The sequence below is a fragment of the Mirounga angustirostris genome, unplaced genomic scaffold (assembly GCF_029215605.1).
Source record: "Mirounga angustirostris isolate CCGP_5_RB_7025 unplaced genomic scaffold, mMirAng1.0.hap1 SCAF_1, whole genome shotgun sequence".
Taxonomy (NCBI): Eukaryota; Metazoa; Chordata; class Mammalia; order Carnivora; family Phocidae; genus Mirounga; species Mirounga angustirostris.
The window spans coordinates 63,975,781-63,988,777 of record NW_026991709.1 but is presented as its reverse complement, the minus strand read 5'-3'; the positions used below and the strand labels follow the sequence as shown (position 1 = coordinate 63,988,777).

The following is a 12,997-nucleotide window of genomic DNA, read 5'->3' as shown; positions in this document are numbered from 1 at the left end:
TTTCTTCTACTTCTGGAAGGCGTGCAGTACTTCAAAATGAATGGTTCATCAAAAGCACATAACTAAAACAGTGTGTTACATAGACAAACACCACAGTAACCTTGGCTTCAAAGTTAGTCTAAAATGAATATAGCCGAGAATAATTTTTAAAACTTAATAATTAAAGGAGTTTTTATTTTCTGTAATTCAAGTTTTCTGTAATCAGAAGAAAATGGAAATCACCTTGTGTTATGTCTTTGAAATGAAAATAAATCAGTATTTTCTGCGACTTTACAATGTTTATCTAGGTGGAAGAACATCAAGAGATTGGGAGATAAGTGGGCCCTGTACACATTAGTGAGCTTCATGTGAACCCCAACAATAATTGTTTCATTTCCTTAACAGATGAGGTGGTTTATTCCAGTGGGTCCCATATGTAAATAAGTGCCAGAATCCTGGAGCTATGAAAATCACAGATTTCTGGGTCCTATGCCAGCCACTAACTTAAATTGCAAACACTCTGGTTTAAAAGATCTTCCATGTTTAAGCTCTTCCTGTGTCTTCAAATTCATTTCATGCCACATTTTCCTTTGTTCACGATGACCTAGCTTTAGAGCTTTGTGTTTTTTCTCAAACATAACAAGCTCTTGCACAACATAGAATCTCTGCATAAATTTTGTTTTCTATCTTTTCCCTCCCATCTTTGCCTCTCTGGTTCCTTCCCAACATTCAGGTTTCTGCTGAAATACTATTCCCTCATATTCATATCCCCTCAAAACAAAACCTCCCTTATTTTCTACCTTAGCCCGTTTGTCTCCATAACACTTATAATGTGTAATTATTTTATTTATCAAATGCTTCCCATTAGAATATAAACTCCAGGAGATCAGGAACATATCTGTCTTGTGCAGTAAGACAGTGCCTGGTACACAGTAGCAATTATAAATAATTGCTGAATGAATGAAGGACGCTGGTGAGCCAAAAGAAAAGTGGCAAAGGAGTTTCAATGTAGCAAGCTAGGAAGCAGTTAGCAGAGCATATATGAAAATAAATGTACAAAATTACGGAAATACGTAATGATCTATGTTGGGTTTTATATATTCATGAATGAAAGTTCTGTAGTACATTAGGGCACTAAGAATATTTGGAATATTACTAACTTTCGTAGTTTTTATATTGGTCATTCTGCTCCAAATTCTGGCTCTGCCACTTATTAGCTGGGTTATTTTCAACAAGTTACTTAACTTCTCTTAAAACTTGTTTCCTCTGTAAAATAGGAACAATGATAGTATCAAAGCAATATAAGATGTAAACGAAACGTGTAAAGGTACTAGTCTAGTGTCGTACACGGCAATAACTCTCATAAAGGTTAACTAATCTATAACTGTGTGATACTACATACAAAGGGCATTCTCTCAAGGTGTTTAAAATCTCTGGAGCCAGAGATCTCAAACACATGCTCTTCTTGACACTTTTACTGTTCTTCTAATACTAAACTATTGGCAGTTTCTGAATTCATCATGATGTTTCCCACCATTTTACCTTTTTATCTGCCACTTCCTTCACTAGAATGCCATTCTCCCACGAACAGCCTAATCATTCTTGGAGTCTTGGCTTTAAACTCCAGGCTCACAAGTTTTTCTTGGTATTGCCACCACCACTATTCCACAGAATTTATTACACTGAATAAATTACAATGAATTGCTTGCTAACCTCTGGACCTTGGGCATACTTTTGTTGCATTTACTATATTGTAATTACTGTGTTTTCCTGGTGTCTCGTCTCTTTCAATAGACTGAGCAAACTGTGGTATTCACTTGTTTAACTCCAGCATCCATCCAGTCCTTTACATATAATAGGCGCACGACTGGATGCTAAAGCATGACATCACGACTTGAACTCCTTTACCCGGCAGTGACATGACCGTAGGCGACGTCTCCCAACCTCCCCTATCTGTAAAACTGGGGCGATAATTTGTACGTGGTTGTTAAGGGGAGTCCATGAGATAGCAAAGAAGCGCCAGCATGGTGCCAGGGCATCTTAGACGACCAGGGAGGAAATACGTTGGCCAGCGCTGGCGGGGAAGGCGGGACCATGAACCAACAGAGAAGGCGAGTCCCACTGCGCAGGTGCATGCGGGAGGGGGTGGGGAGCCCTCTCCCAAACCGAGTGTGTAGTTCCGGACGCCAGCTTGAGGCTGGAGCGCCCGGCAGTCGCGGAACTGACGTCATCTCCGTGCGCTGCCACGTCTCCTCAGCTCCGCGGTAATGGAGGCTGCGGATGAGTGCTGACCCGGCCGGGCTCTGCCTTTAACTTTAGCTCTGGCTCTGACTCTGGTACTGACCTGGGGCTGGGGCGGGGGCTGGCAGCCCGAAGCCTGGACACCTTTTCTCGACTTTCCGGGCGGGGACGGCCTGCAGACAACCAGCTGGTTTGGAGCGCTTCAACGCAGGGAGGGAATTCTCTTGCCTGGGGTCCAGTCTGTAAAGCCGCCACCTTCTCCTAAGGATCCCGCCACACCGGCTGGGCCTCCTCCATGCGTGAGTATTATCGAGCCTCCTCGCTGTGTGATTGTCCCGGCCTGCTTCAGGTCTTCGGGTTGCGCCGCGGGAACCGCTTTGTCGTTTGTCCCCTTTTAGGGGCCAGCCTGTTGAAGTTTGTGGTCTCTTGTCATCCGCCTTCCCCACCTCATCCTCTCGCCTCTTCTATCCCAATTTTTTGCTCCACACTTTTATTTCCCTCGTTAATTGAGCAAGAACCAGCAGGCCCTACATCCAACGGTTTGAATATTTTGTCTCACCTGGCATTTTTTAGTCTACCGCCAAAGGCTGTTAGGAATAGGGAACATTGGATCATTCTGCAGTAACATTTGAAAACCAGGGTTTTTCCCGGATGCCATTTTTCAGTCTTTAAGTTTTGTTTAGGAAGCAGGTTTTGGCGTACATACGGGCGGACCCTCCTTTCGGCGAGTGTCTTCATCTGTTACTTGTCTTTTAGTCCCGCAGTTTCAGTAATTTCTAAATGATTTCATACCAGTTTTTCTGTAGTGGGCATCCACTATAGCTCCTTCTGATATTTTCACTCTAATATATGGAGTTACCACTTGAACAGTTTTACTTTTAAAAGAGTTAAAGGCCAACTGGTGTATTTTTGTCCATCTTGTCAGTCCTCACAACAACCTCTGTAGGACAAGGAATACTTTTGAAGAAACAAACTCAGAGGTTTAATGCCTCAGTTACAGTCAGATAACATGTGGCACATGTAATCTCAGAACCCAGATCCCTTGGTAACAAACCTAACATTTTGGACAGTGCTGATTCTCCTGTATTTCCAGTGGTTTACTGTGAAATACTACATATGAGTTGGAAATGCATACGTTAGGCATTTCTTGTTAACTTCTACCTGATTGTAATATCATTCATATGACACAAGTTGACTGACAAAAGACACAAATTGTGACTTACCTAACGCTGAACAAAGCTTAGATCAAAACTTAGGCTTCTAACCCATTAGAGTCTGACTAGGCCTTTCCTTAGAATAAAGTAGGTAATAGACACTGGGGGAGCATTTATTTGAAAATCTGGTTTCAGGAGGCCTACTCATTCAGTTTTTCTGTTGTTTTGTTACATTGCCTAATTTAGAAATAGTAAACTGATATTTAAATGTCTTTTCTTTTGTTCAGAGTTGAAACAGGTTGACAGCCATTAACCTGGGTTGCAACTACAGGTGGCACTGGAAGCAGACTGGTTCCCGGACATGCCCGGTGGAAGGAGGGGCCCTAGTCGGCAGCAGCTAAGCCGTTCAGCTTTACCGTCTTTACAGACATTGGTTGGTGGGGGCTGTGGCAATGGAACAGGCCTGAGAAACAGGTAAAGAAGAAATAAGACAATGCATAATTTGTAATACCCTATGATCGGTACGACTAACATAGTAGTCATCGTGCTATTCAGATACTTGCTTATCAAGGTTATTTCTTGACAGTGAAGTGGGGATCCTGCCCTTGAAGATTGAAAGCTCAGTATTTCAGAATACTTTTGGAGTGGGAAGTTGTGATATGGGGTCCACAAAGTGAAAGCAGTCCCATTCTTACTTATGGCTGATAATCCAAATTCTAGTCATCACTTTTTTAGCTATTAAAAGAAGGGAGACCTGAATTAAAGTATACGAGAAATGCTGTGGTTTAACTACTTACTAGCATTCTTTCTTTGGAGTGCGGGAGGACAAATTAAAACTGACAGGTAACATGAAATTCTAAAATTAGAAGTCATATTCTATCAAGGGTCTTAAAAATTATTTTGTTCAAAGAATTGTTTGAAATGACTAAATAAACTGTCATTTGTAACCCAAACATTATAAGACTTGTATATGAGAATAAAGAATGTGGTCTTTTTAATGGAAATTTATCTTTGTTCCTAATTTTCAAAAGTTAGGATGAATTATTTCTAATCTTAGCCAGGATAACTCACTTCATAAGGAGTTTCAGTAATGTGGCAGTGGAAAGAGATGGCTTTTACTTTATATCAAGTGTTTGGTCAAGATAATTTTTGTCACCTACTTTTTGCTTCCTTTCTGAATAGAGTTTTCTCTTGCTTGGATTCTAGTTTTCAGTACTACTAGCAATCAGTACAATTGTTGCCTTTTTAGGCCCTCCTGATGTTATTTGTGCACTTCTCTCTTCCTGGCCTGCCTTCCTCCTTTCTTTCTGACTTTCCAACCCAAGTTCTACTCAATCTTCAAAATCAGTTCTGATCTTGTTGTTTCAGTGGGGCTCTCCCTGAAATTCCTGTTTGAAGGGATTTTTCTAGTCTCTGATTCTCATTATACTAATTTTCAATCCAAATTTTATATTTATGTATGTATACAGAGCACTTATAACTTACTCTAGAGTATTATTTTTTTACTCTGCTGGTTTTTGGATTTCCTCTTAAAAACAGTGATACTATCTGCTTCATAGCAGGATGTTGAAAATAAATGAAATAGTAAATTGCAGTAACTTTTGAAAAGTTTAAATTTTCCAAAATTTCTACAATAACATGTATTACTTTATATTTTTAAAAATAAAAAAAGAATATTTTATAACACAGATTTTGAGGTAGAGGATGTTTTGTATTTGAGTACATGCCTTAATTTTACTAATATATACCATCAATTTAGTGATTTAGTTCTTTTAAATTGCAATAGGAAATTGTAGCTGTGCCTTGCTAGGATTGTAGCTAGCTAAAAAATTCTAACTCTCTCTCTGTATTAACTCTGGCAGTTGTTTGTTCATTTTCCTTTACTTTGGCTTTGTGGATTCCCCTAGATAATTATGTTCTCAGACTCTCCCATGGAATCCCTCCTCAGGGTTTCAGGGACAGGGGGAAGGAGCAAGATGGCGGAGGAGTAGGAGGGTTTCAGGGACTGCTGTAGGAGGGTTTCAAAGGGAGGAGGAGGCCTAGTCCAGGCTTCAGGTTTACTAGTCCTTTCTTAATCAGACTTAACTCCTCTGTGTGTTCAGATATCAGGATATCATGTGAAATGTCCTTTGGGGGAGGGAAAATGAAGTGTTCTGCTAGTAAAAAAAGAATTGAAGGGGCGCCTGGGTGGCTCAGTCGTTGAGCATCTGCCTTCGGCTCAGGTCATGATCCCAGGGTCCTGGGATCGAGCCCTGCATCGGGCTCCCTGCTCAGTGGGAAGCCTGCTTCTCCCTCTCCCACTCCCCCTGCTTGTGTTCTCTCTCCCACTGTGTCTCCTTCTGTCATAAATAAATAAAATCTTAAAAAAAAAAAAAAGAATTGAAAATCACATTTCTAGATGCTTCTTCCTTGGCCTGGTGAGCATAGGAATCAAACGTGAACCAAAATCTTCCTTCAAGTTTGCAGATAGAATACCAGGAAGAACTAGGAACTTTTGGAAAATACCTGTGCTCTTGAATGGATGTAGCTATGATCATGTATTCTTTTCTCTTATCTTCTTTGTAGCTCTTCTATCCTGACTTTCAGGGTTCCAGTCGTGGTTGCCTTGATCTACTTCTCCACCCACTCTGCCTCTTTAATATATATTTCTTTAGCAATTCATTGGGGGTAGTAAGAAGAAGAATGCATTTCTTAACATATTTGAATAAAGTGAAAGATCATAGTTATTCATGGCTTAAAAAATCACTAAAACTATTAATTGAGTGATTATTTTTGTGACACTTTTACCTAGAGAGGTTATTTTGGAAGAAGATGGTTCTATATTTGTTTCTTGATGGGAAAGAAAAAGCCTGGAATAGGTTATTATATAACATCTAGGAAGGGTTATAAGAAATATGATAAAACCAGTGGTAGATGGCCTAGAAAACAGTTTTAAGAAGGATATGTACAAAGAAAGACAAGGTCTAGATGAGAGCTTAACTTCTGGAGTGTCTGTAGAGTACTGAAGAGAGAAATAGATTAATTGCTTAAGTGATAGAATTTTGGATGATATATTTGATTCTGCAAGACATAGGTCAGCTGGAAAAGAGAGCATTTGCCCGTGTTTGGTACATGTTTGTGGCGTGATTGGTGAAGGTCAACTTGGGAATGTCAGAAAGCTAGTTTGGTGACACAGTAAAGATTGAAATCCGTAGTTCCCTGTCCTTTTTTTTTTTTTCCTATGGGGAGCAGGGATTTGTTCACAGGATAATGTGCTTAGATGATTACCTTCTAAAGCAGGAGGATATGCTGTGAATTTCTGAGTTTCCTAGAGAGCTTTTAGTTGAGGGAGAATCTTATTTGAGAAGGACTAAGTGATTTTTTTTCTCTGTTTTGTCCTTGCACATACTTTGTTAATAATATGACCTGAGCATGTCCAAATGATCACTGCTTTCTCTATCCCTCCTAATTCTTTTTTATTCCTTTGAATCTTTCTTGCTTTATCCACATGCTTAGCCTTGGTAAAACCTTGGGTGCTGAGTCTCTAATGAGGCTTTCTAGTAGACAGCTTTTCACGTGTGTTGTCACAGGTAGTTGCTGAAGGATTTAAGTGGGTCCTTTGTGACTCTACTGAAAAAGATTCTTGGAAGTTTGCACCTGGTTTCCTCCAAAGTTTGCTGCATGTACGTATTCCCTCTGCTGATTTTGATTTCTATCCTTTTGCTATAATGAACACAACTGTATGCCAAGTCCTGTGAATCTCCTAGTGAACCTTCAAGCCCGGGCACGATCTTGGGGACCTGTAGTACAGTTTGAAAGAGAATATTCTATGTTAACATTGAAAAGAATTCTTTAAAGAGAATCTATTCTAACTCATGTATTATAGGTGAAGAAACTGAGGCTCAAGGATATAGTTACTTTCTCAAAGACTACTTTCACAAAGACTAACCTTTAAAGTTACTTTCTACAAAGACTGTAGATAGTCCTGGTCTAGTCCTAGATAGACCAGGATTATCCCACATTGTATCTCAACTGTATTTGTGCCATTTTGCTTTTTTTTTGCATCTATTTTTATATCCTGATAGAGAAATACTTTTATTTTTCCTAAATAATAAATTCTTGTATATATCTCTGTTTTGTCTATCAGATCATAATCCTTTTTTTTTTTTTTAAGAATTTTTATTTATTTATTTGACAGAGAGAGAACACAAGCAGGAGGAGTAGCAAGTAGAGGGAGAGGGAGAAGCAGGCTCCCCACTGAGCAAGGAACCAGATGCGGGGCTCAATCCCAGGGTCCTGGGATCATGACCTGAGCCGAAGGCAGTTGCTTAACCACCTGAGCCACCCAGGTGCCCCTCTAACTAATTTTCTGAGTTGTATAGACCAAGTCTGTTTATTTTAGCTGTCTAATTTTTTTGGTTTTAAGAACTTTGACCTTATCTGTTAAGCTTTCAAATTAAAAGAAAATGTTCCTTTTTCCCTCAGATGCTCTGCATCATTTTATTTGATCTTTGTCCCTTTGTTTTTTGGCTTGAAGTGTCATGGCCAAGGCTGTATAAAGTATCACAAATGTAGATCTTCTGCACTTTGTTTTGAATATTTCTTGAACCCCAGCATTTCATTGACTTTGTTAACGGCAGAAGCACATTAGTTTGCTTTACTTGGGAAAAATTCTATAAGAACCTTTTTAACCTTTAAATAATAACAAATAATTTAGCATGCTTTCTCCCTTCATGTATTTTTGACTGAAAAGGTATAAGAATTTTCAGTTTGTTCTAGAGTAGAGGCTCCTAACCTTATAACTTTTCACCAGAATTTTGCATTTCCTTATCTCATGATTAACTGGGGAGAGGGTATAGATTGGCTATTGGCATTAATCCCCTACATTCAGATCCACTGACTTGTATGACTCCACAGAGTACCTTTCATGTTGTGTTCTATGTGTGTGATAGCTCCTGGAATTGTGCAGTGGCCCATGTCCCAGAACAGATCAGAGGGCTCTGATGTGTTAATGATTGGTTTATGATTGAGCCAGTGAGGTAGTTCACAACCGACTCCTTGGTAAGCTTGTTCTGTTGGAGTATTCTTTGGAAATAAGAGGAAGAAATTTTTATAGTTTTTTTTCCCACCGTATCCCCACCCAACCCTTTTCTTCCCTTCCAGCTTTTCTGAGATTCTGCCATGGTACTCTTTTTTTTTTTTTTTTTTTAAAGTAGGCTCCTCGCCCAACGTGGAGCCTAACATGGGGTTTGAATTCACAACCCTGAGATCAAGACCTGAGATCAAGAGTCGGACGCTCAACTGACTGAGCCACCCAGGCTCCCCTCTGCCATGGTATTCTTAAATGTTTAGAATGAGCAGAGTTCATAGTCCCATGAGTCACTTAAAGTACTATAAATGTCACATACTAATGCTACAATTCTATATTTGGAAGTCTTAGAGTAGAATAGTAATGCTGATATTGTTCCTTCTCTGGAATCTGCTTTGGAAATATCCGAACCAAGCCTCTTTTCCTTGTTCTGAAACAATAGTAGACCCTTAGATATCTGTAACTATTCCCAGGTATATAAACAGTGGGAAAGTTTATTCCCTATCCACCCTGTCTTACCATTTTAGATGGCCCCGCTATTTCTGACCTATAAAAAAAAGCCTGGAAGAAAGAACAGCCAGAAGATGGGGAGTAAAATCTCTATATTTTAATAGGTCTCTCTTTTGTGACCACATTACTCTGCTGTCTTTTCAACATAAAGGTATATATGTGAATTGAACTAGGAAAAGTACAGTCTCTGTCCTTAAGATTATGATCTGATAGACAAAACATAGATATATACAAGAAATTATGTAACAGTAATGAGAAGTACAATAATAAAGGCATAATTTAGGTGTAATGGGAACACAGGGGTGAGGTGAATTGGTTTAGATTGAGTGAGTCCCTAAGCTTCATGGAGGATATGCTTGATCATTTTAAAAGTCTTGAAGGATTTTGTCAGTAAATGTGTAAGTGAGGGGTTAAGGAAGGTGGTTTTGAGTGGTATTGCTGATGGAAGGCATAGTATGTACAAAAGAATAGCATATATATTCACAGATAGCAAATAGCATGGATATTCTATAGGTTGCATGTGGAGGAGTGACAAGAGATGGGACTAATCTGTTAAGCTGAGAGCCTCATAGGACATACTAAAAATTTCTGGATGGTATCCTGTTGGCGGTCGAGAGTCATTAAAGGGTTTTAGGCAAGACAGTAGCACTATTTGTTTCACTTTAGATCTCTGAAGGCAGGTTGGAGAATTTGATGGAATTAATTCTGGGGAGATTACTTCAGTAGTTTAGGTGAAAAATGGTAACTGCTTGAACTAAGGCAGTGGGTTTAGAGAGGAGGGTGCAGTGTGGAAAAAGCTTTACAAAGTGGAATATTTAAGATCTAGGGAGTGATTGGATATGGAGAGGCAGAGGAAAGTTCTAATATGACTCCCAGTTTTCTGCTTTGGGCAGCTACTGAGTGGGCCATGAACTAGGGTCAGGATTGTAGGAGGAAGAACACAGCAATGTCCAGTAGACAGCTTGATAACATGGGTCTGAAACTCAGATTTTGGTTTTCAGCATGTTAGAGATAATGGAAGCTGTGGCCCCATGTTCGATCACTAAGAGAGTGTGTGTAGAGGGAGAAGACAAGAGCAGGAGATCCTAGGATAGAGTCTTGAGGGAAGGCCAACAGTTAAGCAGTAAGTGGAGAAGGAACCAGGGGCTCTTTATGCTCTATAACACTGAAAGATTATCACCATTTGAGTTAACCATAGTTTTCTCTTTCAGGAATGGTAGTGCTATTGGCCTTCCGGTCCCACCTATCACAGCCTTAATCACCCCAGGTCCTGTTCGTCATTGCCAAATTCCTGATTTGCCTGTGGATGGAAGCCTGCTCTTTGAATTTCTCTTTTTCATCTACCTGCTGGTTGCTCTGTTTATTCAGTACATCAATATCTATAAAACAGTGTGGTGGTATCCTTATAATCATCCTGCTTCTTGTACTTCACTGGTAAGTCTTAATAGGCCTTTAACTTCTGTATGTTACTTAACCAAGAAACTAGTTGGAAAGCCTATGTGTACAAATTTTCTTCTAAAATGTTTTTCCGTTAAACCACAGATTACTTTCAGAACTGTAATCTCATAAGATTGTTAAAATATAAATATCTGGAAAGTTAAAATACAAATGAAAATGCAGAAAGCCTTTAAGTAATTTATCATAATATCAAGAGTTTTGATGCTTAGCTTTCTTTGCACTATATTAAATTTGTTGGACTTAAGGTGCCTGTATGACTAAATTCCAGGAAATTTACCCTTATAATGGCTATCTTAGGATAATGGTTGCTTCTATAACAGATAAACCCAAAATTGTGTAATGCTTCAAACGCATAATAGTCTGAGGCAGTTGTTTTGGTTTGCAGGAGTAGCACGCTTCCATGTGGTCAACAGGGGACCTAGACTGATGGAGACTCTGCTGTCTTCCCAGTACATGGCCTCCAAGTTGGCTGTGGTCCACCTCTTTCAGCTAGAAAGGGGAAAGAGCATAGGGAAGTATAGGAGAGTTTCTTATGGGCCAGGCTCACATCATGTTCGCATATGTCCACTCCTAACTACAAGGAGACTGGAAACTATATTTCTTTCATAGGATTTATTGTTACCATGAATAAAATTGGGCTCTGTTACAAAAATAAAATTGAAACAAGGACTGGCTGTCTTCGCTGAAGTACATCAAAGTGTATTGTAGGTTTCTTCTACCCTCTTTCCATTTATTTAGGAGAGCAGAGATAATCTTGATGCAGGGAAGTTCTCCATAGATGGGTATGTAAAATAACGAGTAAGGCTACTCAGGTTACTTGGTAGGTAAGTGGTTGGCAATGGCAGATTTGGATGGAGATATGCTCTAGGAGAAAGAAGATTGTTGTGCTGGGTAGTTTACGTGTGTGTTTGGAGCTTATCAATGATTAGAAGACTTCCTTGGCCTGATGAACGTAGGAATCAAATGTGGACCAAAATCTTCAAAATAATATGGGAAAGAAATAAAAAAACACTCGTATCACTTGGTTGTTCCTGGAATTAACTATTAAGTTTTTTTTTTCCATATTGACAGTGTACCTACTTAATACCAAGTAAAGAGAATTTCAGTTTCTTTATTTAAGAATTGTAATGATTTGGTGCAGCTCTGTCTCTTGAGCTCACCTGCGTTCATATATCAAGAGTGTACTTTTCGGTTTAACACTTTCCCGCTTGTGTTAATCAAAAAAAAAAAAAACCCCTGTAATCCTGTAATGATTCATGGCCATTTTGTGTGCTTTTTTTTCTTAATAGTCTTTTTTCCTGGATTATGAATTTATGAATGTAGGCACTGTACTTCATCCATCCTTCTTTGGCCATGGTGTTATAAAATGAAGAGGTTGGATTAGATGATCTTTAAGGCTTCTTCCAGCTATGTAGCTCTATACATAAATTCCTCACTATCTTAACAATGACACTGGCAAACATTAAAGTATTTACTATTTTTTGCAAGTATTATCTCATTTACTCCTTCTTTTAAAAACAGGTAGGTACTACTGTCCCATTTTATAAATTAGAAATACGAAACCTAGAGATTATAAAACTGGCTCAAAATCGCAAAGTGACAGAGTGAGTACTCTCACTCACTGCTGTGCTCTACTTCCTATTATTTATTCTGTATTTACTCCATAAGAGCTTGTTGGGTAGTTCATCATTCAGTTTTCACTTTGACATTCCATGGAAACTTCTCAGTTGTTGAATTTTCAGGCTAATCAAAGAGCTCTTCTCTCAGTCAGCCATTTCTGACAAGAGTTCTTTTAAGAGTCCCCTACAAATGTTGCCTTGCAACAAAGGGAGCCAGTGCTCCTGTCATAATCAGGAAACTGCTGCTAGAGCTGCTGAGTCCAGAATTATGCTTCCTTTGCTCTGACTCATACCACCAAACATGGGTGCCTTTTACCCTGCCCCTCTCCCCATTTCAGTTCTGAATTCAGGTTTTATGTATTGGTTATGGTTGACAGAAACTAAGTCAAATCTAGAACTTCAGTTGCAAGAAAGTCTGGAAACATAGTTTTTAGTTTTTCAGTCTGTGCAATAGAGGAAGGCACACTTGAAGCAGGTTATCCTGTGGCCTGGCTCACTTACCTGCCACATAGGGTCCTGGCTCACACAAACCTTAGCATTTAATTGTGAACCTAAGAGTAACATCTGTGGAATAGCAAATAAGATTTTAGCCCATCAGTCTGAAAGGGGCCTGAATTGGTGAGCTGTTCAAAGATGAATGGGCTGCCAGAGACCTAGTTGTTTCCTGTCACTGAAGGTATTCGAACATGGGAGATGGCTGCATGCCTGAGATGCTCTAGAAGGGACTTAGATATCAACTAGTGGTCTGTCTCTTTTAAGTTTTCTTCTATTTTGTGTGTCTGACTTAGAAATTTGTCAGATTTATATATTAGGTTTTTCTTTTTCCATTTCAAGATCTTAATAATTATCAAAAAGAAAATGTGGACCTCCGAATATATAGTGTTATTGTAGCCATCAAGCAATTAGCTGAGTGAGTCTTAACCCTAAGAAACATAAAAGCTAGAAGTAGCATAGTATATTATTCAGAA

At 39.2% G+C, this 12,997-nt stretch overlaps 1 protein-coding gene across 2 annotated transcripts in view; it reads left to right on the top strand.

Moving 5' to 3' along the window:
• Nucleotides 1-2,195: 2,195 nt before the first annotated feature.
• The window catches only part of TMEM39A (transmembrane protein 39A), a 31,726-nt gene continuing 20,924 nt past the window's right edge, over nt 2,196-12,997 (top strand). The window contains exons 1-3 of one of the 2 annotated variants that reach the window (XM_064593870.1): nt 2,196-2,519; nt 3,662-3,848; nt 10,164-10,386. In XM_064593870.1, coding sequence (XP_064449940.1) covers nt 3,736-3,848; nt 10,164-10,386 — 336 coding nt within the window. In that variant the 5' untranslated portion in view covers nt 2,196-2,519; nt 3,662-3,735. The remainder of the gene's footprint in view (nt 2,520-3,661; nt 3,849-10,163; nt 10,387-12,997) is intronic. The other variant, XM_045902920.3, reaches the window with a different exon arrangement.